Source organism: Meles meles, chromosome 2 (assembly GCF_922984935.1).
Source record: "Meles meles chromosome 2, mMelMel3.1 paternal haplotype, whole genome shotgun sequence".
NCBI classification, from domain to species: domain Eukaryota; kingdom Metazoa; phylum Chordata; class Mammalia; order Carnivora; family Mustelidae; genus Meles; species Meles meles.
The window spans coordinates 146,857,913-146,883,818 of record NC_060067.1 but is presented as its reverse complement, the minus strand read 5'-3'; the positions used below and the strand labels follow the sequence as shown (position 1 = coordinate 146,883,818).

Below are 25,906 nucleotides of genomic sequence, written 5' to 3'. Positions count from 1 at the left end.
GTCATCCAACCCTAACTGGGCATTCTTGGGACTTTAAATGGAATTGGAAAGCATCCCTCCCATTACTTGGCTTTTTATAGTTACTGCTGGATTCACATGAAATCATTATGAACTTAATTAAGTATTAAAAGAGGCTGGGAGAATTTTGGTATGCCACAATTTGGGGGTGACCTAAAGACTGAAAATCTAACTGAAACTGCAAGTGAAACTCAAAATATGGCAACATTCTCCAGATGAGCTCTTTTTCCCCAAGATTGTAATATATGTATATTTATATGCTGGGGACTGTGTATTGTGGACTTAAATTGCATATTACTCAAACATGCTTGTCATTTTTATTATTCTTTTTCTAGATTAGAAAAATTCTCTTCTCACTTTAGTACTCCAAGCACCAATGACAGTGTTTACATAGGAACCAAGAATCGAATCCTGGGCACTCTGGGGGTAGAATTTGCATGGGTACGTGTGGGTGCCTGTGTATGTGTTAAAGCAAAAAACAGATTTCTAATTATTTCTTTCAGTAAGCGTGTATCATAGTGGAGAGCTAGTTCAGTTAGTCCTACCTCTTCCAGAGTGGTTCTGTAGGAAAGTGACATTATGAACCATGATATAACCAATGCTCAATTCGTAGCACGTTCATGCCTGAAACATGAAGGGCTGGATATTTTTGGTCATAAATCAAACGAGGAGTGAATTCCCCAGCTTCCTCTTCATACAGATTTTAAAATGTCATGGAAAGCACTCCAACACTGAGAGGCCAAAAAGGGAGAGGAGAAAATAAGTAGTTGAAGCGAATCTGGAAAGCAGATTTGTGTTATAATGTATACTTTCTCCTACTTCAAGAAGTGGGTTTTTTCCCCCCATGTAATGGATAAAATGCATGGAAATTTCTCTTAATTATGTAGAGTGTTTCTTGTGTATCTTTTGAAGGGTTTACTTGTAAGCATATTTCAATCCAGATTTATCATGAAGTCAGGAATGTGTCCCAAGCTTGAGCACTCACCAAGATCATCTGGGGGGCTTGTAAAGCCCCCACTGCTGGCCCCCTGCCCCCCAGAGTGAACCTGAGGCTTAAAGGGCTGCCTCCAAGTATGCATTTCTAACAGAATGCCAGGTGATACAGACAACTGCCCTTCTTGTCCCCTTGGAGCCAGGCATGTGTGGATTGTAAACAGCTTCCTGGAGGAGAGGAGCGTAATTAGGATGAGTGATATCTCTTCTTGCCTCCCTCCTCTCCAGCTCTTCTGGGATGGTGTGTTTGCTGTCTTGAAGTTCCCCTGGTGGATTCCCCCATACTTTGACTCACTGTGCCTGAACTATTTCCCCCTTTCTTTGCTAATGGCGATCTGACCTATCTTTAGGGTCTAATTGAGTTTCCACTTTCAGGAAGTTTTCTCCAGTGCTTTAGTCTATAGGAAGATTCTCACTGTCTTTCTGTCTATACCCGATGCTGGACATGGGGAAGATATTGCCTTCTAGTATTAGGTAATGTTTACCTTTTAGTGTTAGTCAGTATTTAAGTGGTGTATGCGTATGTGTATCTGTATATTCACATCAAAGTCTCTGTCTGCCTGTCTGCCTATCTTTGTATTTTAGTCCGTTCAGGCCGTGATAACAAAAAAACTTTGAGTGGCGTATAAATGAGAGAAATTTATTTCTCACAGTTCTGTAGGTTAGATTTCCAAGATTAGGATTTCCTCATACCGGTTCCGGTGAGAGGCTGCTTCTGATTTACAGAGTGCTGCCTTTGTCATTCTCATAAAGACACTAATTCCATTCATGAGGACTCTATTGTCATGACCTCACTGAATCCTAATTACTTTCCAAAGACCCCACTTCCTAACAGCATCACACAGAAGGGTGTAGAGATTCAACATATACGTTTGGGAGGGACGCAAACGTTCAGTCCATAACACTGTCTTTTTCTCACTCTAAGATAGATTATAAAATTATTGATGATACAAATTGGGTTTTATAACTCAATGAATTTTTCGTGATCTTGACATAGTTCTTAGAATGGGAAATAAAATATTATGTATTTATAAAAATACCTCCCTCTTGGTAATCTCATTTCTTTCTGTGTATCACTGAATGTTAAGCAACTGTGGTTTGTTTCTGTTCCATCTGCCTTCTTCCTTTTAAAGATGAATGAGTCTTCCTCCAGGAATTTCACAGAATTAATCTCACCATTTTCTCTTTATAACATTTTTTCTTTGTTTCCTTAGCATCTGTAAATGTGGTTTTCATTGTGTGGTGTTTTGTTTGTTTGTGTGTGTGTGTGTTTTTTTTTTTTTTACATATTTTATTTATTTGACAGAGAGAGATCACAACTAGGCAGAGAGGCTGGCAGAGAGAGAGGGGGAAGCAGGCTCCCTGCGGAGCAGAGAGCCCGATGTGGGGCTCGATCCCAGGACCCTGGGATCATGACCTGAGCCGAAGGCAGAGGCTTTAACCCACTGAGCCACCCAGGCGCCCCTGTTTGTGTGTTTTTTAATTCATGATCTCTGCACGCAAGCCGTACAGTATTGAATGTGAGTAGGCTCTGAGTTAATACTGATTAAGGTTCCTTTTAATGAAACCAAAATAGCTGTGGTGTCATTAAATCTCTACCTAGGGCTTTAAAAAAGAAGGCAGTGCCTGGGCTGCCTGGTTTTACTCCAGGGTAGTGATTCTCCATTCCAAAACTTACACTTGCTTTATCTCGTGTCCTGAAACACGGACAAATGTATGTGGATCACATAGGACCCCAGTAGCTCTGCCTCACAGAAATGCTGTGACCCTAGCCACTGGAAAGCAAATTTGCAGAGGAAAACCTATAGCAGCCGAGATTCAGATAGAGGCAGTGTGTAAATACAGCTGTAGCCTCTGACAGGTAGAAAACAATACAGCAGAATTGGATTTCTTGGGTTTCTGCTGATGTTTATGACTTATGGGTATTATTCATTACAGTCAATCAATCAGGAGCTATTACTTACCTGTACACTCAGTAAGGTGATGGGTGACTTCATTGCCAGTGAAGAATTGCGAGCTCAGTCTCCTTGGAGGACATTACATCATAGGTCAAGGTATTTCGAATATTCTGAAGTCATTTTTTTTTTCCCCAAATAAAGTGGTTTTCTCTAAACAGATTTTCTTCAATTGTAAATGATGGAACAGGTTCTTGACAAGTAATCCTTTTAGGTTCCCTGCCACAAGAAAAAAAAAAAATCTCTTTTAAGAAATACCCGCCATTGCCATCTGCTTCCTCTATAGATTTCAGATGAAAAGGGCCACCCCCATTCTTGCCAGCACATCCCCACCTCCAAGATGGCAGCATCATAGAATATGTCTGTGTAGTTGGGAATGTTGGTATCCCAAAGTACAACTCACCCTGTGCTCTGGTGGGCCGGGAGGGTGGTAGATCTTTCTGTCCCATCTGATGAGAAGCTTGGCTTAGTTTATCCTGAATATTAAGCAAGTCCTGACCCATGTTTGCTGCCCAGAGCTGCTTTGTGCAACGGATTCATGTCTACCCGGACTTGAAGCTAGTTGCTTGCAGTCATAGACAGTAGACTCCCATTCTTATTTGCAGCCTTATGCTGCAGGTCGCCCGTAGACCCTGTGTGCGCTCACTGGTAACCAGTTGTATGCTTATCAATGAAATTACTCGCTTCCTTTAAATTGGGCAGTTTGAGTTATCCATAAACAGCTACTTGGCATTTTAAATTACTTGACTGTTCCATGATTGCTTTTTTAGGAAAAGTTGATGAACACATTTTGCTGGGAGCCCTTCAAGTTTGATTCGTGGCTTAGTATACCACAACAAACCATGAGTGATTTGTCTGAAGTTCAGAAAATTAATCATCTTTAATATTTATTAACGAATTTCTGTGAAATTTGGCACACACCTAGAAATTAGAAGATAGCAGTCATATGGAAGCTCTGTCTTCACCTCCTCGCTTCATCTCATTTTCTTTCCTTTTTGCGTCTTCTCCACCCCTTCAGGGAGACTTCCTCTCAATTTGACTGCTCTCCACCCTTCTTGGCCAGGGGCAGTCAGTTCACCCTAGAAACTGGTATCTTATATTTTTCCCCTCTCTTATTATGCTTATTGTTTAAAAAGAAAATAGGAAATTTATCTCTTAAAAGTTCCATCCACGTCATTGCATATGGCAAGATTTCGGGTTTTTTTGATGGCTGCATTATATTCCTGTGTGTGTGTGTGTGTGTGTGTGTGTGTGTGTGTGTGTACCACATATTCCTTATTCATTCATTTATTGGTGGATATCTGGTTTCTTTCCATAGTTTGGCTATTGTAGACATTGCTGCTATAAACATTCGGGTGCACGTGCCCCTTCGGATCACTACATTATATCTTTTTTTTTTTTTTTTTAAGATTTTATTTATTTATTTATTTGACAGCGAGAGAGAGAGATCACAGGTAGGCAGAGAGGCAGGCAGAGGGAGAGAGAGAGAGAGAGAGAGAGAGAGAAGCAGGCTCCCTGCCGAGCAGAGAGCCCGATGTGGGACTCGATCCCAGGACCCTGAGATCATGACCTGAGCCGAAGGCAGCGGCTTAACCCACTGAGCCACCCAGGCGCCCTCTACATTATATCTTTAGGATAAATACCCAGTAGTGCAATTGCTCGGTCATAGGGTAGCATAGGGTAGCTCTATTTTCAGATTTTTGAGGAACCTCCATGCTGTTTTCCAGAGTGTCTACATGAGCTTGCATTCCCACCAACAGTGTAGGAGGGTTCCCCTTTCTCCGCATCCTCTCCAGCATCTGTCATTTCCTGACTTGTTAATTTTAGCTGTCCTGACTGGTGTGAGGTGGTATCTCACTGGTTTTGATTTGTATTTCTCTGGTGCCGAGTGATGCTGAGCACTTTTTCATGTGTCTGTTGGCCATTTGGATGTCTTCTTTGCAGAAATGCCTATTCCTGTCTTCTGCCTATTTCTTGATTGGATTATTTGTTCTTTGGGTGTTGAGTTTGAGAAGTTCTTTATAGATTTTGGATACTAGCCCTTTATCTGATATGTCATTTGTGAATATCTTCTCCCATTCTGTCAGTTATCTTTTTGTTTTGTTGACTGTTTCCTTTGCTGTGCAAAAGCTTTTAAATTGATGAAGTCCTAGTCTTTCGTTTTTGCCCTTGCTTCCCTTGCCTTTGGCAATGTTTCTAGGAAGAAGTTGCTGCAGCCAAGGTGGAAGAGGTTGCTGCCTGTGTTCTCCTCAAGGATTTTGATGGATTCCTGACTAACATATAGGTCTTTCATCCATTTTGAGTCTATTTTCGTGTGTTGTGTAGGGAAATGGTCTAGTTTCATTCTTCTTCATGTGGGTGTTTTCCCAACAGCACTTGCCGAAGAGACTGTCTTTTTTCCATTGGACATTCTTTCCTACTTCATTGAAGATTAGTTGACCATAGAGTTGAGGGTCCATTTCTGGGCTCTTTATTCTGTTCCATTGATCTATGATTTATGTGTCTGTTTCTGTGCCAGGTTTTGGGCACAGTTTTTGTCCTGGCTATTTCCTTGAATCATCTCTCCAGCTCTGTGAAGAGCTGGTTGCTTAGCACCCTCGCGACTTTCCATACCATCCTGTGTGTCTTGCTAGGGCATTTTTGGTATTTGTATTATATACTTAGATCCGCATGTGGTTTAATTCACATCTTCCCTTGTGCAATAACTGCAGGTTCCAAAATTCGAAGGTTTGATTTCCAGTTCAGAATGTGGTGGTTCATGAAACTTTAAAACCCATAATGGAAAGTTGACTTTCTAAAATTAAGACATGTGTCAGAATTTTGTCGTAGCTTTTCTCCCACATAACTCAAAGAACCAATTATGTCTTCTCATGATTTTATATGTCATTGGTTTTTGTTGTTATAATTTATCATTCACTGTGTGTGCATTTGTTGGCACGGTCTTTACATCAAAACGAAGGCAAGGACCTCCTGAGTCCTCTGTAAGGTGGAAGATCGTTTACACTGGTGTAGTGTTGAGTGTAGAATCAGATTTGGCTTTGTATCTACATTCTGCTTCTGAAAACCTTGGAGGCCTTATGTAAATTATCTAAACAAACCAGGGCTTAGCAAGATTGCCTGTGAAAGGGGAATCACCACATCTGCCCTTCCAGATTGTGAGGTTTCAAGGTATAACATCTAATAAAGCCCAGTCACTGCTCCCTTGGGAGCTCCAGGTGGCCGCCAGTCTGGATTGCTTCCCTCTGAGAACCCAATTTGATATTCTTAGTTTAAGTTGATCTGCCTTCCTGGTTCATCAGTTCCATAATCTCCTTTACCATATAGTGCAGGGAAATAACCTCTCAGGAAGCCTGAGAGGTTGGTCCAGGAGGATTCCACTCGGGGATCCTCTTCTTGACTCTAGGTGTAGGAACCTCCTTTGTAGAACCCTGTAAGATTAGGGCCTTTGGTTGTTGCATGACCAAGGCATGGGGTACCTGCTGGCACCAGACCAATCTGTAAATTATTCTGAGCAGTATGGATAGCTTACCTATTAGAACAGGTAACTCATAAAACCAGCTTGGTAAGTAACTGAGCTTTTTCTTAGCAGAGTAATGCTGTACCCCTTGTGATTTGTGCTTGGTAGGCCTTGTGTTCTATGTTCAGGCCTCACACCGGGTGGCAGCTGTTTTCCACATAAGAATTGAGCTGGTAGAAACATTTCTGTCAGTTATCCCGCAAGACCTCAATGCTGAGACCTCTAATGCCCCATCATTTTCTGAAATGAAGCTTCAGTTCCTTTTCTGCTCAGATAGCAAGCTAAAGTGCAACCCTCTTACTCATTCCAGTGATCATCTGGAAGGAAGAAAAATGGGACTCAGGGAACAATCTTTGAGTGAAAGATGGGTCAGAGATATAATTTGAAGACAATTCTTTTATAGTGAAACCCAAGAAAATGATCAGCTGTGGAGTGAACTTCGTAATCTGTAGGATGACTAGGTGGTGGCATCCTTTCTCCTTAAGGAGGGAAACCCCCAGGAGCCTCAGCATCTCGCAGCAGGAGGGGAGGACCGCGTGTTCACTGTGGCTGGGCCCAGCTTGAAAAAGCTGTGTCTTAGCTGTGCTCCAGTGATTTTCTGTGGGGCTCTTTCTTCTCTCCCCGCTTGCCCCCCTCCTGCAAAAGACTTTTTTCCTCAAGGGTGATCAAGTTATTGTTTTTAATGTGCTGATTTGATACATGAGTGGTGCTCATGAGCAGCTGGTGAGGAGTGTTTCTGCTGCAGGTAAGCCCTGGGCATTTGCAGATGGGCTTCTGGCACATAATGGGGGCCCCATGCCACAAAGCCAGTGTAGACGGGCTTGGGGGGGCAGAGGCTTCTCAGGCCCAGGGGAATTTGCCATCATTGTCATCTCCCCCAGTGCCCCACTCTGAACTGGATTCTCATCTGGTTCCTCTAGTGCTGGGGTCAGCACACTGTGACCTACTTCTGCCTGTTTGTATAATAAAGTTTTATTGGCACACAGCCACCCAGTCATTGACTTTATCTCTGGCCTAGTCATTGACATTGTCTCTGGCGGCAGAGGGGAGGAGCTAGGAGACCAGGAATATGGACTGAAAACACTGAAGTATTTAGTGTCTGGCCCATTCCAGACAGTTTGCTGACCTCGATCTCATCTATAAATAAAACAAATCTTTTTGGAAAAAACACCTTTCTCACAACCCACTTTCAACAAGTGAGGCTAATTGCCTTAAGGTGGACAGTGTAGGTGATTTTTAAACATAATCATTATGAATCTTTTCTTGTTGTTGAACCAAGCAAAAGATTTCCTTGTGGCTTTTGAATATCTTCAAGTGGTGTGATCCTAATTTCAAAAGGTCTTTAGTGTTTGAGTGAATAAAGAGTTTATATGGGGCTTTTTTTTTTTTTTTTACAACCTGTTGTTTTAAAATTTTTATTTGAAATAGTTGCAGATTTACAGAAAGGCTACGAAGACACTACAAAGGCTTCTTCTAAACCCGTCAACCAGCTTCCCCTGTTGTTAGCATCTTACACAGAATCATGGCAGTTTTATCAAAAATAAGAAATCCACATTGGTACAATACTGTTGACTCTAGACTTGATTTGGATTTCACTAGTTCTTCCACTCATGCCCTTTTCTTCCAGGATCCATTCCAGGATACCATATGGCATTCATGGCATTCAGTGACTTTTTTTTTTCTTTTTTTAATGATGACATCCACCGAATATCTCCAGTTTTTCCTCTTTGATAGAGTTTAGATACTGTCTTTGGGTAAAGAAAATGATTTGTTTGTGATGACGTAACCCTGAAAGGCAGAGGTGACCTTTGACTCCCAAGTCCCTAAGGCTCCTAATCAGGGCTTCATTTATGAAGTGTTGAGTGAGCCAGTGAGTGCCTGTCACTGCGGGATGCCTCACACCAACACCCCACTGAAGCCATACAGCCACTTCGCCTGTTAGTGAATCCTTTTGTTTTCATTAAGGAAACTGAGACCAGGGAGTTTATTCTTACCCAGGTTTTAGGTGTGAATGACCCTCAGCTGATGCTGACAATGCTACGGGGCTCTGGTCTCTGGGCTCCGGGCTCCAGCGGGCGCTCCGAGATCATTCTCTTGCTGCTTGCCATGGCCTCTACCTAGTGAGAAGTGTCCTCTCTGCCTACCAAAAAAAAAAAAAAAAAACAAAAAACAAAAAAAAAAAAAAGGAAAAAGCATAGGGAGATTAGCCAGAGCTGGCTTGGGAACCCAGGTCACTGTTCAGAATAGCGGTGCTTCCTGCACTTGTAATTTGTGTGATTATAATCCTTCTGTAGCCACACAGTCCTGCCCCCACCCCCCCCCAAGTGGGTCTGATTCCCATCCCTCTCCATTCCTCTCCTTGTATTTTGTTCCAGCCGCCCAGAAGGACGTGAGGCTGTGAGCTCCATGCAGACTAGTCAGAATGGGCTTTAGCACGCACATGACCTTGAGTAAATCCTCTTCAGCTTTCTGAGATGCTCTTCTCTCAGGTCCTCTGAAATGGGAGCGTGGCTGGCACGAAGTGTGTCGGCGTGCGCGGGCTGTGTCTGACCCAGTGCTGGAGCATGCGCGGCTGGGCGTCACAGGAGCAGGTTGTGGGGGTGACAATGATGTTGACACTGGCAGCATCAGCTCAGGGCAGACACTGCGTCATCCAGAAAGCCTTCTCAGGGCGCACGCGATCGTTGGATGCTTCCTCCTCTGTTCTCCCAAAGGACCCTGGGCAACTCTCTCCATGGCAGTTATCACACTGTGTTATGATTACCAACTTGTCATTCTCTACTCACTTGACTGGGCACTCATGGAGAGCAGATGTCCTAGTCCCCTGGGCGTCCCCAGGGCCTAGCATGGGGCCTGACAGGTAGTTCTCGGACCGTAAATGATGAGTGAACAAGGTCCACATCCAAGTCTCCTAACGGGCAGTGAAGGCCTCCTCGTCCACCCCTGGATGATGGCGCCTCTCTTTGTCACAGGTGTTTGCTGAACGCCCCTGCTGTCCCCCCTCAGTTTGCTCATTTGGAACCGACAGTGTGCCGGCGGTGGAATTCTCCTTCTCTGGCGCTTAAGGAAGAACTGTGGCATTTATTTGAACAGAGATTTCCCATAATATACAGATCTACAATATTTCCTTCTGTCTTTATTAACATTTTCAAACACTTTTGCCCAGGACAGCTGTTCTAGACTTATGCTGTACGTTTCCCAGGCTGGAATGAAAGATCATTTCACTAATGTGTTAGCTTCTGCTCGGAGACCTTGCAAATGAGGTTTTAAACTCTTTCATTCCAACGCAAACTTCTGGTGTGGTTCTGACATCATATAATCAGAGTCAAATATCTTAGTTGGGGCGGGGGATTTAATCATTTCATATAAGCAATCATTTCTTTTCTTGATATGTATTCTCCCTGGTCTGTGTCCTTTGAATTTTAAAATGATGCTTATTGCTCAAAGAGCCCAGAATCGGGCACTTGTGTCACCGGCACTGCCCAAAGCCTGACCCGTCTGTGTTATTCAAGAAATGTTCACTAGATGCAGAAGTTCTCTAATGACTGGTGCAGCTGTTGTCGAATTTTAACAGTGAAGGCCCTAACTCCCCTCCCCCATTGCCGAAATGCTTGTGCTCTTCTGCTGCCAAAAAGTTTTTAATATGCATGGAGTGTCGAGTCTGGTATTGGAAAAGATTGGGTCACAGTTTGAATCAGAAGTAGCATATATTGCTGATATGTTACATTTTATAAATATAAACTGTAAAGTATGTACATACACAGCTACTGTCATAATTTTATGTGTCTGAGGGTTTATTCCTGCTTACCACGAAAGCTACAGGGCCTTTCCTTGAAATACAGACATACTCCAAAGCAAGAATGTGCATTTTTTAAAATTATTTTTTTTAATAGAAGTCTCTCAGCACTTTCAAAAATGCACATTCTATCCCCTAGTTATGTGTTCCCAACCTCCACCCCCAGAGCACAAGAGCCTTCTCTGTTGCCTTAGGAATCGCCAGATAGGCTTTCGGTATAAGTGTTTTCAAGAATGAGTTTCTGAGCTAACTGTATGAAATCTCTGTGTGTTTTTAGTGAGACTGTCTTGTTGCCATTTGTTCCTTTTCTTTGAGAAGGAAATGTTTCTCCTCAAAGTTGGTTGGTACTGGCTCTTCTGCGCTAAAAATGGAGAGGGGTCCATTCGGAAGAAGGTTTAATGTGTGCAATTGGGAAGATAGCAAACAAGCAGATATTAGTACTTCCCTTTAATTTATTTCTGTTTTGGTAAATGTGGTTTCTGAGCTTTTCAGGAAGAGTCGACTTTTGCCTCCATTTTTGCAAACCACAGGTTGGCTTTCAGGAAATATGTAGTACTTAGGTACTTTGTTGTAATTGGTTGCAGCTCGTCATTAAATAAAATTGGTGGTTTGTGATCATGCCAGTCCTACTCATCAAAAATTTGTAAAGGGGCAGCAAGAAGAAGTATATAAATGTTTTTTGATGCTTAAATTTGGGAGGTGGTGGGAGAGGACACTCAAAATATTTCATTATGTTTTAGCAGGTAATAAGCTTTTTATTCTTAGAGTACCCATCATTTTTGGTTTTTAACCCAAAGACTTTTTTTTTTTTAAAGATTTTATTTATTTATTTGAGAGAGAGACAGTGAGAGAGAGCATGAGAGAAGAGATGGTCAGAGGGAGAAGTAGACTCCCCATGGAGCTGGGAGCCTGATGTGGGACTTGATCCCGGGACTCCAGGATCATGACCTGAGTTGTAGGCAGTTACTTAACCAGCTGAGCCACCCAAGTGCCCAAAGACTTTTTTTTTTTAAACCAGAATTCTCCTCTGAACCACAGCCCCCCCCCCTCAAAAAAGGAAAAAATGGCCCGAGTATTTTCGCAATTCTCCCGAAGATGTTAATGTCAAGAATTTTGAAGTCTGAAATCTTATTCTGCTTATAAGTCACCACATTTGTGTGTTGTGGTTTCATGGAGGCTGGTAGAAGATGCGTGACTCTTGGTCAAAAGACTGATCCCAGCAGGAGCGGTAGCAGAGTCAACAGTTTCCTGACTCCTACTTCCTGCAGGCTAATACCCCATGGGCCGCATGATACCTGCGTGTGAGGTGTTATAAGAGAGGAACCTGGATCTTAGGAAACCCTTATCTTTTATGATGGGCAGTAAAGCCTGCTTTTGTCTCCAGGGGGAGACCCAGTCTTTATCTTTCCATGCTGTTTGCTCTGCAGATATCCTTGGAAAGATAGTCTAGGACAAAGGCAGGCAGTGCCTCTCTTCTCAGTAGGAGCGTACAACACAAGAAGCCCTCAAGAATTGGCTCCCACCGCGTGGGTAGCTGGAACCATTCTGGGTGTATAGAAGAGATGTTAATTTTATGTACCGGGATGCCTTAGGGCTTAATTCTCTCCAAGGGCTCAGGATAAGAAAAACTGGGAGACCGTGGCTCGGGGCTGCCATTTCCAAAATGCCCCGTGTTTCTTTTCTTTTCTTTTTTTTTTAAAGATTTTATTTATTTATTTGACAGACGGAGATCACAAGTAGGCAGAGAGGCAGGCAGAGAGAGAGGAGGAAGCAGGCTCCCCGCTGAGCAGAGAGCCTGACGCGGGGCTCGATCCCAGGACCCAGGATCCCAGGCAGAGGCTTTAACCCACTGAGCCACCCAGGTGCCCCCAAAATGCCCCGTGTTTTAAATCAAAGAATAGAAAGCAAGTATCAGAAACAACATTTTCCTCTGCTGCTATTTGGGAAAACAGAAGTAGTATATTTGAAGTATTAAATAAACAGTTGACCCTTGAACACTCAGGTTTGAGCTGTGCAGGTCCATGTTGATGTGGATTTTTTCAGTACAGAACAGTAGTGTAAATGTCCTTTCTCCTCATTACGATTTTCTTTAAAACACCTTTTCTCTAGCTTACTTTATTTTCAGGATACAGTACATAATGCAAATGTAACATACAAAATATAGGTGAATTGACTCTTATCGGTAAGGCTTCCAAAGGTCAACAGAAGGCATTTGGGCGAGGATTAAGTTTTTGGGGAGTCAGAAGTTAAATGTGGATTTTTGACTGCGTGGGGGTCAGTGCCCTTAATTCTCACATTGTTTAGGTGTCAACTGTAGTTAAACAAATTTCTGGGGGCACCTGGGTGGCTCAGTGGGTTAAGCCTCTGCCTTCAGCTCAGGTCATGATCTCAGAGTACTGGGATCGAGCCCCGCATCAGGCTCTCTGCTCGAGGGGAGGCTGCTTCTCCCACTCTCTCTCTCTGCCTGCCTCTCTGCCTACTTGTGATCTCTGTCTGTCAAATGAATAAATAAAATTAAAAAAAAATTCTGAACTTCATTACAAAAAGAAAACAAAACAAAACCCTGAAACAAACAAAGGATCTCACCAAATTCTGTGGAGGAAGTAGTTTATGTGAAGAAGCTCATGCTTACAATTTCTTGCCTTCAAAAAAAATTCGGGCAGTTTGCTTGTGGGAAACACCTATGAAACATGTCGTTATCGGACCTCTGTTGGCTGAGGTGAGAACTCGTTTTAGGACTTTCTATTTACTTAACCACTTCTTGCCCCCTCCTCAGTCCTTCCCAGTGGAGAAACCTGTGAAAAGTTTCTTGTATCCAACCCAGCAGCTGTTCTGTTTGTTTTCCGAACTTTGTTTTGCCACGTAGGTCTCCTCTTTCTGATTCTCCATGTGACTTCTGATGCCTCCTCCCCATAGATACTGTTTCCAGACTTGGGTTTTGCTACCTCTTTTGAATATTCTACCTCACACAGTTTGTGGCCGTTTGGGATTCTGAAATCCAAAGGAGAAGTGACTGGCACAGGCTGCTGAGATACTGTGGGGGAGAACCCAGGAAACTGAATACAGAAACAGGTCTCAGTTATGTGGGTGAACTGGTGAGTGCTGGGTGCCTTAGCATATCTATATATTGAAGGGCATCAAAAGATCACAACACACAAACAAAAACAGCTAATGTTGAGAACTTGACCCTGAACAAGAATTGCTGAGTCTGCGTCCTTGTTTTGGGAAAGGATGGAGAAGGCTGAGCCAAAGGATAGATAGGCTTAGACCTAGAGTACCTGCTATACCAACAGTTCTTTCACTTTCCAAAAGGAGTGCTTTTTCTTTACAAAAAAGCAAACCACTTAAAAAAAAAAGTGAGGATTAAGTAGATAATAGCTATAAAATTTATGATCTTTGTTTTTAAAGAGCCTTATAAGTGTAGTCACCATTGTTACTTTATCTTCATCCTGTAGCTGTCCTCCCTCTCTGCAGATGGATGGCCGTCATTTAATCACTAGGCTATTTATGACCTGAAGGAGTTGATGGGGGTGTGATAAAACATCTCATCTGCGGCCACCATCGCCCTCCCAGCACCTTGAATAATTGCTGGGAGATGAAATGGCAATTGTTTGGCTAAGTGCAGCCTTAAATTCCCTGTCAGAGCTTCAGTCGCTCCTTCCTCTCCTTTCTTGATTAGTAAGACACCAGTTAAGGTTCATTTTCTGATAAGGCAATACAGACCATTTGAGATTTATAGATTTCTTTGCTTTATAAGATAGGTTTTATGACTTCCACGTGAATTGGCTGGATGGGGGATTGTAAATAAATTGTTCAAAAAATAACATTTTTTTAAAAAAATGTGAGCCCCTCTCCCCTTTTCTGATCAAAGGATAGGAGACCCGCTAGTGTACTAAGTATCTATCAAGTCAGGAATGCAATATTTCACGTACTCGATTTGTAAAATCCAGTTTTAGTTGTAGAATGGTTGTTCAGGTGTTTGTGGAAGACTGCACGTGCCTAGCACTCTGCCTGGCTCTGTGAGGTCTATGGAAAGAGTTAAAGACCAATTTTACCCCAAAGGCAAGAGAAATCTCTGAAACCATCACAGAATAACTCCTGCCAAGCTCCCATTTCTTAACTGGGCTGGGCCTTCAGAGATCTGTGACTTAGACCAAAGGAGAAGCATTCGGGGAGGCAGGCCTGGAGCTGAGCTGAGGAAGGAACAGAGTGGGGCTGGCAGAGGGGTTGGGGAGCCTGAGGGCTGAGAAGAGACCTAGGCAGGGTCCAGGACCATCAGGAGAGCAGGCAGAGGGCAGGTTGGAGAGCGCACTCATTCTTGGGGAGACGGATGGGGCAGACTGGGTCTCAGGTGGCTGAAGCTGGCTGGTTGAGCTACTTGAGTTGGAGGAATTGGACTGGGGGCTGAGCCAGTCACAATTTACTACCACTGTCACCGCAGTGGTGACACAGGCATGAAGCAACGTGATGAGAAGGTAGAGAACGGAACAGCATGAGAGCTAGTGGAAGTAAAAATGGACAGAATTCGGTGTTAGCTCTGCTACAGAGGAAAGAAGCAAAGGTAATGCTCAGGAGCGTGGAAGGATAAGGAAGCTGCTCACAGAGACTGGTTTTAGCTGAAGCGGGTGAATTTGAGGTGAAGAGCATCTGGGTGTAGCAGCCGCTAAAATGCATGTGTGTTGAAAATGTAATTGAAATGAGCAACTTTCGTCACTGAGCTTTTAAAGTAAGCTTCATATGCCAAAGTCACAAGCCTCCAGTTTAGAGATAATTAAAGAATAACTTAATTCAGATCCATACCTATATATTGCATTCTTTTTCATGTTTAGAGGCCCCTCCGTGAGTCTGTTCCCTGACCTTTTTCCATGAGCTTTTTTCTTTTTTTTTTTTTTTTAATTTGCAAATATTCGGGAACATTAAGGTCCCTAAAGATTTTTTTTGCTGCTCATGGGTTTCTCTCTTAAATGCTGTCTTTGGTCTACTCTAGAGGAATCTTAATTCCTAGCTGCAGTTTTGTCTGAGTTGCCCTGTGTATGTGACCAGAGGAAAGGGCTTTAAACATTGAAAGGCCATGGGTTAAGTTTTTGGAGTGAAAGGTCGTAAGTTGGACTGTAGATTCTGACACTTTCCTTATGAGCAGAGAACATGAGTACCTCAAAGTCCAAGTAACTGGTCATGGCAGTTGGATTTTAGTGTCCTAATCAGTGAACTGATATGGTGCTAGCTTGGACAGGACTTGATCTTCCACACACCTGGAGAAGTTCAAGGCATCTCTCCTTTGGACTGTGGTTCTTGGGGCTACAGACCTAGTGAGAATTTAGTCCTGTTCTGGTCACTGGGGGAGATAAGGAAGCTATCGCCTTAGCCATTTGGGAATGGGGTGTCACGTATTTGGTGTTCTGTGGCTTTTATACTATTAATCCTGTCCTTCGAACTTCTACCTGCAGCCCCTGCCAGACGCGATCGCCCATGGTCCAGTGGCTCAACACACAGTCCCTGACTACACCGAGCTGCAGCCCGGATGTTACACCTCCTTCGCCCAAGCCCCCGCCTTCCCCCCTCTCTCTTCCTGCCGCCATAGTGGACAAGCCGCCAGAAAGGTATGGGGTGTGGAGAATGATGTCGAAGACCGGGCAGCACCCAGGCCCAATCAGCCTGAGCAGCTTCTTGTGTTCCCCACATGAAAGCGGTTGCTCAGGTTCTTCAAGCCTCCCGGAGCTCATGGGCGACATTGACCACCTTGTCTTAGGCGGTGCTTGGTTCAAGAGCAAATACATTCCCTGGAGAAATTTGCCTTATGTGAGAGCGGCTTGAATCTACTGTCTTCCTCCATTTTGTTTGGTGCTTGTTATGCATTGAGGAAACCATTTATTTTGGAAGAACTTATTATACATGGATATAAAGCACTTTTAAAAAAAAAAAAAAAAAAAAAAAAGAAAGTGAACAGTGTCCCGGGAACAGGGGTTAACATGGCTATTTAATGGGCCCATTGTGCAGAAGCCAAAGGAGCTGGCCTAGTAAGCCCTTCATCCTAGGTGGTGGGCAGAACTTCTTGTGTTCCCTGGCTTCCCCCGCTCCAGTGAGGTGGGGCACTTCCTTCTGCTTCAGTCTGCATCTGGCTGACACCATGGTCTCCCTCCTCGCCTGGTGTGCTCTTTCCCCAGAAGGGCACAGAGGGCATTTTGACCAGCAGCGATAAGCTTCTTAGCCTTGAAATGCATTTTGGAGGCAGGCGCAAGGGGGTCAAATAGAGAAGACCTGATTCAGAGCCACAAACTCCGACCAGAGTGGTGTGGAAGCAGACTATCCGTATCCGTGAGGACAGATGGATTTCCGCTGCACACTGCCCCAGTCACTCGGGGCATGTGCACCTCTGCCCTTCACTGCCTTGCCTTCTGTCTCAAGAGAGGGTGCTTTTCCTAATAGAGGAACACGGTGCTTAGAAGTAAACACTCCGTGGCTCTGATAATGCTGAACGATAGGAAAGGGCATCCCACCAGGCAGAGAGGAGAATTTGGTGATGAGGTTCAGTGAAAGCTGCTCAGAGAAGCTCCCTGAAGAAAGATTTGAATTTGAAACCCATCATTTACTTGAAAATCAAGTGCTGTAGTTGTGCCTGCTGTTCACTTCACTGCTATTTGGTTGGTTGGTTGGTTTGGTTTTTTTTGGGAAGTTGTCCCACTGGTGGTATGTAAATGAGATTTGGGAAGGGGTGGGGCTGGGGGGGGCGAGGTGAGGTTCCCCCTTCTGGTTTTTCACATTTTACTTTGTGTCTTTCATGTTCTCTTCTCAGCGTTGTCAATCGGAAGGCTCGAGCGGTGTATCCATGCGAAGCAGAACACAGCTCAGAATTATCTTTTGAGATAGGAGCAATTTTTGAGGACGGTGAGTGTTACTGGGAGCTCCGCGGTAGCCTATGTTCTGTCCCCCTCTCTGAATGTCTACAATCCAGAGTAAGCAGTCACTGGTTATGGGGTTGTCAGGGGCACACATCCATCCCTTGACCTTTGGGTGGGAGAGAGCTGGCCCAGTTGGCTGCCAGGAACTGAACACCAGTGGCCGGGAGCAGGGAGGGCCATGGAACTCCACTTCTGCTTTCATCTTGATGATTCTCCAGCCCTTTGAACTCTTGTGAATCTTTGTTTAGGATGCCTTTCTCCTGATGTAAAGAAGCTAGTGTCATTTGGAATTAAGAAATACTTCCAATTTGCATCCTTTGTTGTCCTCTCTCACAGTCCCCAGCCAGACCTCCTAAATGTGTCAGGTTTGCCAAATCTGAGTTACAGAAGAGTACTCTTGTCAAAAAATTTTGGTTTATAGTTCCCTTCCCATTCTTATGCTTCATGTGAGTTTTGCTCATTTGGATAACGTGTGACTCTCTGGATCTGGGTATTGAATTTGTGTATTGGATTTTATGAGTCTTTAATATTCACACGCAAGCATTTAGGAGCTCCACCTGGCTTAATGTTTCACAGATTTCTTCTATTGTTCATCGTTTATCTCTTTTCTCTCTCTCCTGAATTCTTCCTTAACAGTCTTGCTCATTATGAAATTCACTGGTTGCTGTGGAAACAGTGATGCGTGTGGGTGGAGCTGCCCAAAAGAGTTCTGGGGAGGCAGTGAGGATCTTATATGTTTGAATGGAATGGCCGGTCAGCCAGAATATTTGGAATATGTGGAATATATCAACATAACACTTAGTGGTGTATCGTGAGTCATGCAGTTCTTGCTGGCGATTGTTTTCTTTTTTTATTATTTATTTATTTGACAGAAAGAGAGATCACAAGTAGGCAGAGAGGCAGGTGGGGGGGGGGCGGGAAGCAGACCCCTTGCCAAGCAGAGACCCCAGTGTGGGACTTGATCCCAGGACCCTGAGATCACGACCCCAGCCAAAGGCAGAGGCTTAACCAACTGAGTCACCCAGGCACCCCTGATTGTCTTTTTTAGAAAGCAAGTTGTCTGTTTGTTTATTTATTTATTTAGAGAGGGACGGGGAGGGGCAGAGGGAAAGGGAGAGATAGGGGATCTTAAGCAGGCTCCATACTCAGTCCGGGGCCTGATGGGCTTGATCTCATGACACTGAGATCATGACCTAAGTCAAAATCAAGAAGTGTCAGACATTTAACCAACTGAGCCACCCAGGCACCCTGCCAGTTGCCTCATTTAGAATACATTTCTGTCTGTGTGTGGTTCGTACTCTTGAGAGCCAGGGACTCCTGATAGTGCCAGAAAATAAACATCACTCCCACCAAAACCCCACATAAGACAGAATTATACTTTATGGAGGAATTTTGTTCTTGGAGTAGAAGCAAGGTCATTCCTCTATCACCGAAACACATATACGTGTGATTTTTGCCAGGAGAGTGTGGTAAAATATCCGCCCTACTCCAGGCCTGTCACACACAGGCACACCACATGGCAGGAGGGAATGCTGAGGCAGTAGTGTCGAAACCCACCCATTTGAGAAATGATGGTGAGTTTTTACGTCGTGTGATTAGACCTGATTGGGAGCTTCTGAAATCCCTTAGGCTGTATTGTTCGTGAGATACTTACCTTTGTAGAAGGTGTATCTGTGAGGATGCCTTTGGCTACAAGTAACAGAAACTGATGCAGCCAGTTCTCAGTCATGAAAATGGATTGGCTCTTATGGTGATTAAGTCTAGAAGGTTTGGTTAATTCACATTCTCAAAGATAACATCAACATCACGGTAGATCTGTCTCTTCTGAGCCATTCACAGCTTGTGGTCAGGGGCCTCTGGCTGGCTTCCCCAGTGGGATGAGATGGCTGCCAGTCCAGGCATCATAGCTATGCTGGACCCTCGCAGAAGGGCATGCCTCAGCCTTGTGTTTTGTTTTTTTTTTAAAATATTTTATTTATTTAACAGACAGAAATCACAACTAGGCAGAGAGACAGGCAGAGAGAGAGGAGAAAGCAGGCTCCCTGCAGGGCAGAGAGCCCGATGTGGGGCTCGATCCCAGGACCCCGGGATCATGACCTGAGCCGAAGGCAGAGGCTTTAACCCACTGAGCCACCCAGGCGCCCCCCAGCCTTGTGTTTTTTAAGAATGGGAAAACTTTCCCAGAACAGGTTCCCTAGTTTACCTGCCCTCATGTTTCAGTAGTCAGAACAAGGTCAGATGCTCACCCTAAACCCATCACTGGCCAGGGCTTAGGGCAATCCAAACCATGGGGACCCCTCCTCTGGGCACACAGACACGTGAATGAGGGTCAGGACTTCAACCAAATCCGGTTTCTGCCAGCATGGGTAACGGGAAAGGCTAACAGATGTCAGACACGAGAGACTGAGCTTCTTTACCTCTCAAGTCCCTAAATGATTTGCAGGAGACACACACACACACACACATGCCTTTTGTTATTTTGCTTAAGATCAGATTGGCTTTTCTATTTTCCCTGTGACTTGGGACAAGTTCTTTAAGCTCTCTCTGGATCCGATTCCCCATCCTCATCTTCAAAGATGCCTATAAGAGTGACGTGGTGTCAGGGTAGCCTTTGGGGCCACAGGTATAGGTGGGGCTTTGAGAACAGCACAGATGTCCACGGAGGATGTTGCCCAGCAGGGAGCCATGCTTGGCGCACTGTGGTGTGCCGTGAGTGGGCTCCGTGCTGCCTCCCTCAGACCTGGTTCCCTGGAGTGCTGGTTTCTAGCTCTGTCTGGGTCACTGGCTCAGTGTTTCCTCAGTCCCTTCCTCAAGGCCAGCTGCTTTGCACTAGCCTTGTTGACATGTTGCCACCTTCCCCTATCCAAGCATGTGAGCATCTTATTTTATGTGAGCACCTTGTCCTGTGTACGCGCCCTGTGGTCCTCCCACAGGGGCACAGAGAAGCGTGGCAGACACAGAGGAGCACATTCAGAACCCACACCCTGACACTTGCTGTGTCTTAGGGCTAGTCCTTAAAAGGTACAAATGTCAAAGGCTCTCAAACAGCATTTATTCTTTTTACTCTGTATCTTCATCTCTGCACGTGATAGATCTCTTAGAAGAAAATGTGTAATTCATCATGTGCTTGCTTAGAATGTGTAGAGAAGCTCTTCCTTGAATGGTTTGGGGTCGTCCCTTCCGAGGACTGACACAGAGTAGGACAGATAGACAGCTCATCTGGCCTCAGCTTCCATGACGCAGGGCAGAGCTCCTGGTGGCCACTGTGACAGCACTGGCCATGGGAATACGGCCAGGACCACCTCCTTTGTGCACACCAGCAATACTCTGGCCTCCAAAATGTCCGAGACCTTTTCCTGTGTTCACTTGCCCACTGGAGCCTTAGCAGCTATCGGAAAGGCTCTTGCAGTGTAATCCCCTCTTGTACCTTGTATGGGCAACAAAGGAAATTGTGTTTATGGCGTCCAGTGGTCTTTGGTAAAGACAAAATCCAGGTTAAAGTGGCCCGTGGGCCGCATCATTGGTAGTTCTGTGGTTTGTAATATATACAACAGTGAGAAACCCTGAACCAGAGTGTGGAAGAGAAAGGAATCTTTAGTAATGAAGTAGCTTGATAGCTCTTCCTTGCTCTTTTCCTCTTACCGTGTGGACTTGGACATAAGTTTTGAGTTTAAATTCTAGGCTGAAGATTGATCTGTATGGTAGATACATGAATGCTTAGCCGTTGTTCTGGGGAAGTGCCTCCCACATCCCCTAGGGAGGGTGATGGTGGTAAAGTCTCAGGGCAGCCTCTATTCCTGGGACTGCCATATGGACCTTCCCTTCTCTCTGGGCCTGGGCAACTCCAGAAACACGTTGGCTGGGTGGCCAGTCAGTCCTGCTCTCTTTCCAGGTAGGTGGTCCTTCAGCTGGCAGACGGGTCAGAGTGGGGAGCGGCGCCCCTCCGTAGGCTGCCAGGCAGGACCGGAGGGGGCCCCCTGGTGGGAGGGTGTCTGGGAGCTGGCCATCTCTCAGCAGCGCTTCCCAGACTGTTCATTTCCATGTGGATACGTGCCTAAGCCAATGCTTTAGGGAGCAAGTGCGGCCCAGATTAATCTTTTAAAACTCCAGGTGATTCGTTTTTAAAGATCTCAAATATATAAAGAGTAATCCTTGCAAAACAATTTAACATTATCTTGGCAGGATGAATCTGCACAGACCCCACAACACAACAATTGTATTCCCAGATATATTCCTCACCTTTGGGAATCCTTACATGTTAAGTTAAAAAAAAAAAAAAATGAGTGCCAGAAGGCTCTATATAATGTGGTTCTGGCCAAGCTCAGAAATAAGCAAAATAAACAGCATATTATTTTGAGATCTGTACATGTGCGACGAAGCTGTGTTTTCACCATAGCTGGGGTAAGAGAATGAGAACTACAATGTTCAAGCCCCTGATGAGCTCGAGGTGGTGTTGGGGCAGAGGATCTGGCAGAGGAACAGCTCTGTGTCAGTCATGCGCTGTAGCTCCCTGGTGTCCACTATATTATGATGATGCTTCATAACACTTGAATATTTGTCATATGCGTTGTTTTTATTATGCTTAAAAAAAAACCCACCCAAGCCAGAACTGAGTCCATATTCTGTTCTGGAGAAAGCTTCTTGCAAATTATTCTTATAACTGGCTCCCGTGCCCCTGTTGTTATGGGATGGTAAATGAGGAGGCCACGGGAAAACCACAGTGAGATTTCACCTTCAACAGTAGGATGACTGTTACCAAAAACACAGAACAGAACAAACATGGGTGACGATGTGGAGAAATCGGAACCCTTGTTTCTTGTCAGTAGGAATTAACATGGTGCATGTAGCTGCTGGGAGACAGCATGGAAGTTCCTCAAACAGATGAGTCACAAGGTTACCTTCCAGTCCAGTTCCACTTCTGCATGTGTACACAGAAGACTTGAAAGCAGGGACTCACACAGGTGTTTGGACATCCATGTTCACAGCTGCATTTTCACAGTAGCCAAAAGGAAGAACACCCGAATGTTCATTGACAGATGAGCAGATAAACAAAATGTAGTAGATAAATGTATAATGGAATATTCAGCCATAAAAGGAATGAAATGCTGAGACATGCTCCAACATGGGTGAACCTTGAAGGTATTATGTTAAGGGAAATAAGCCAGTCACAAAAGGCCAAGTTGTGTATAATTCCCTTTATATGTAATATCTATAATAGGCAAATTCACAGAGACAGCAAGTAGCATGGAGGGTGCCAGGAGCCCAGGGAGGGGATGGGGAGTTAGTGTTGAAGGGACACAGAGTTGCAGTCTGGGAAGGTGTAATAGCTCTGCGGGTGGAGATGGTGCTGGTGGTCACACAACATTGTGACTATTCTTAATACCACCGAATTGCACGCTTCCAAATGATTAAAATGGTAAATTGTATATATGTTTTATAGCAATAGAAACAGTTGTACCAGGGAGCACTGGTATAATTGTCATCACACACTGATTGGGTTCCTCAGGATGTGTGACTCGCCCCAGGCCACACAGTTCACAAGCGGCAGGACAGGGCCCTTTCTCGTGGTGCACGGGGTGTGGACGTGGTGTATGTGTGGCATCACACTTCATGTAAATCGTCTCATTTTAGTCTTTGCAGCAACTTCCAAGGAGTTATCCTGCTTCCCCTCTTTTAGAAAAGAGGAGCATGGAGGTCAGAGGAGTTGAAGTAAATCACCCAGGGTTGCTCAGTCCTGAAGGCGCCAGGGCTCCAGCCAGGACCTTGTTTCACTTATACTCACTGCCTCTTGGAGTCAGAATCTTCCCCCACAATGAGGCACTTATTTCTGAAACGGCCTGCATTAGGGTTCTCCAGAGAAAAAGAACACATGGGATGTGACTGTGAATGAGTGGATTGCTTTCTGTAGATAGCTATTGGCTCATGTAGCTGTGGGAGATGCATAACCTGCAGGGTAGGCCAATGGGCCGGAGACCCAGGGAGTAGTTGTAGTCTGTGTCCAAAGGCAGGCCAAGGGCAGGGTACCCTCTCCTTTGCGGGAGTCCTTATTCCGTTCATGCCTTCAACATATTAGGTGAGGCCCACCCACATCCTGGTCACTTATCTGCTTTACTGAGTCTGCTGATTTCCCTGTTCATTACATCTGCACATCCAGAATAACACGTGGGTACCATGGCCTCAGCAGGCTGATACATGGAACTTTCATACTGCCATTGGAGGAAGTGGTTTGATCAGCCAAGTATATAGTGTGGAGCCTGGGGGGGGGGATCTTCTGGGATCTGATGCTCCTGGGAGGGGCTAAGTCTTCATACAGGTGATGAGACCCTCACAGGCCTCCTCTGTGGCCTCTGAGCCACCTTTCCTGTGCCTGGGCAGGCCCAGCTATGGGTGCTTTGCTCTCTTCCATCCCTCTCCCAGCCATTGGCCACTTCCAGGCTCTTGGATACTGTGTGAGTCTCCTTAGTCCCTTCTCTACCTTGGTGACCTTTCTCTCGTGCTCTTTGGGGAGATGAGGGCTACGAAGGCAGCAGGTGAGGTGTGGAGAAGGCCCTTGGTCTGTGAGAGGGTTGGTGTAGGATTCCCGACCACACTTGGTTTCCCACATTTAGGCCTCCTTCACCCCCAGCTTTATGGGAAATTACGTTTCTTTCTCTTCTGTTTGGCCTGTGTCTGTTAATACCCACTCGGGGGAGAGTGGGTGTTCATTGTGTATAGGAGAAGAAACAGTGAGCAACTCCAAGGTGTTCTTCCATAAGCGATTTTACGAACTCCTTGTCGCGGTCCTCCAGGCTAAGTGCTGGTAACCCCATCTTGCAGGGGAGGAGGCTGGGCGGGGCTCCGAGGGTTCAGTAGTTCTTCAGGTGCACCTGGCTGGCATCTGTGAGCCCCGGGCCGGGTGTACCGGTTTCTGACACTGGGTAGTTGTTCTTCTGGGGGGCATCCCAGCTGCATGGCTTGGCCAGCTCTGGGCCGTCTGTGTCCTCCCCTTTCCGCACACAGCTGCCACTTCGCCCCTGGCTCTGGCTGAGGCCCGAGTGGTGGCTTGCCCACAGTTGGGGTCATTAAATGCTGCTGTATTTTACTTCCAAACCCTGGTGACCAGTGCCTGGACCCTGCGCCCTTTGCTGTCCTTTTCTTTTGTATCTGTCATGGATACTTCTGGATGCCTACAGTTTGTCCCACACTATCTTCAGGTGTGTGCAGCCTAGGCCCGGACCGCAGGAGCACCCCGTCCCGTGTGGCATACAGGCAGGTGCCCAGACATGTCCGTGACGCCTGAGGAGTGCTGGGAATGGTCGAGGGAGTCTCCCCAGAGGACAGGGCATTTAGAGGTCTCTAAGAGAAAGACCACCTGGTGAAGAGGTGGGGGGCACCATGTTGGTGGGGAGCAGGAGGGGAGGCTGGGGATTTGGGCAGGACCGGGTGTCTGTGCACCCGACTAGTAGATGCTGAGGTCTGTTCCTGTCCATGCCAGCCTTTAAGCAGGGGAATGTCATCAGCTCCATGTTCTAGAGAGTTCACTGAACTCCTTTGTGCATGGGGACTAGAAGGACCCAGACGAGAAGCTGGGGGACCGGTTAGGAGGCTGCTGCAGGAGGAATGATGGGGACTGTAATGCCTGAGGAGCAGATCCTATAAATACCACTTGTACACGTTTGTAACCAGACAGCCCGGCCAGGGGCCCCCTTCTCTTCTGATTGAGCCTATAATGTACATAGCGGTGCAGTGAATTCCACAGGAAGCAAGGACTTGGGAGCGTTTTGGTAAAAACTGATTTCTCTTACTTTTCAGTGCAAACCTCGAGGGAACCCGGCTGGCTAGAAGGGACCCTGAATGGCAAGAGGGGGCTGATCCCACAAAATTACGTCAAGCTGCTCTAGCACCTGGCCAGTGAGGCCCCACGTGGACCTTGGCACCTGGGAACCGGCCTTCTGCCTCCAGGGCAGAACCCAGAGCCACCTGGACACAGGAACTCCACATCACCAATGGGCACTCCAAGGGCAGAGAGGGGGACCTACTGCCCGAGGCAGGGGCAGAGGACGTACCGCAGGGAACTGCTTCGGCCTGTGGAGCTGGAGAAGGGCGTCAGGATTGACAGGATGGACTTTTCACGTGTCAAGCCTTGGGACTTTGGACTGTGAGTTTTTAATTTTCCTGTCCTCGGCCTGCCCAGCCTCCCCTGTGGTGACGGCTCCACCGGGCAGCTCCCTGCACACCTGCTGCTGAGATGTGAAAGGGAACTTCACTTAACTCGTGGTGGTGTTTGCGGGCTGGGCTCCTGGCTGTGGTGGATGGGGTGTGGAGGGGGCTGCTGCTGGCAGGCGGGGATGGGTCCAAACCCAGAGGGCAGCAGAGAGATGCTCCTGCTTAGACGGCCTCCCAGGGCCCCACATACACTCTACTTAGAGCGCACTGGCGTATTTATAACAGGCTTCTCGTTGGTGCTTCTCACCTGTGTGCTATTTCCAGACACCACCTTTTTGCCCCAACTTGTCTGTAAATGAAATAAAATGTAATTTACTATTTGATTGGTGTGTGACAGTGTCGGGAAGAGATCACGGAATTCATTCCCTCTGTAATGTTTTATGATTGGGCACCCGGTGTGTAGAAATTCATTTTCCTCTGATGCTGGCATCTGCCCAGAGGTAGAGTTTATCAACAAGGAGCCTTGCTTCTTCACAGCAGGCCGTGTTGCTGAGGGCAGCAGCCTTCTCTGGCACGTGAAATC

General features: G+C 45.7%; 1 protein-coding gene across 5 annotated transcripts in view; it reads left to right on the top strand.

Annotated features, from left to right (window-relative positions):
* Nucleotides 1-25,683, top strand: part of ARHGAP10 (Rho GTPase activating protein 10) — a 325,433-nt gene extending 299,750 nt beyond the window's left edge. For 4 of the 5 annotated variants that reach the window (XM_045997932.1, XM_045997933.1, XM_045997934.1 and 1 more), the window contains 3 exons: nt 15,727-15,879; nt 17,073-17,164; nt 24,970-25,683. In XM_045997932.1, the coding sequence (XP_045853888.1) occupies nt 15,727-15,879; nt 17,073-17,164; nt 24,970-25,058 (334 nt within the window). In that variant the 3' untranslated portion in view covers nt 25,059-25,683. Of the gene's footprint in view, nt 1-15,726; nt 15,880-17,072; nt 17,165-24,969 lie in introns of those variants that run through there. The other variant, XR_006817443.1, reaches the window with a different exon arrangement.
* The last annotated feature ends 223 nt before the right edge of the window (nt 25,684-25,906 follow it).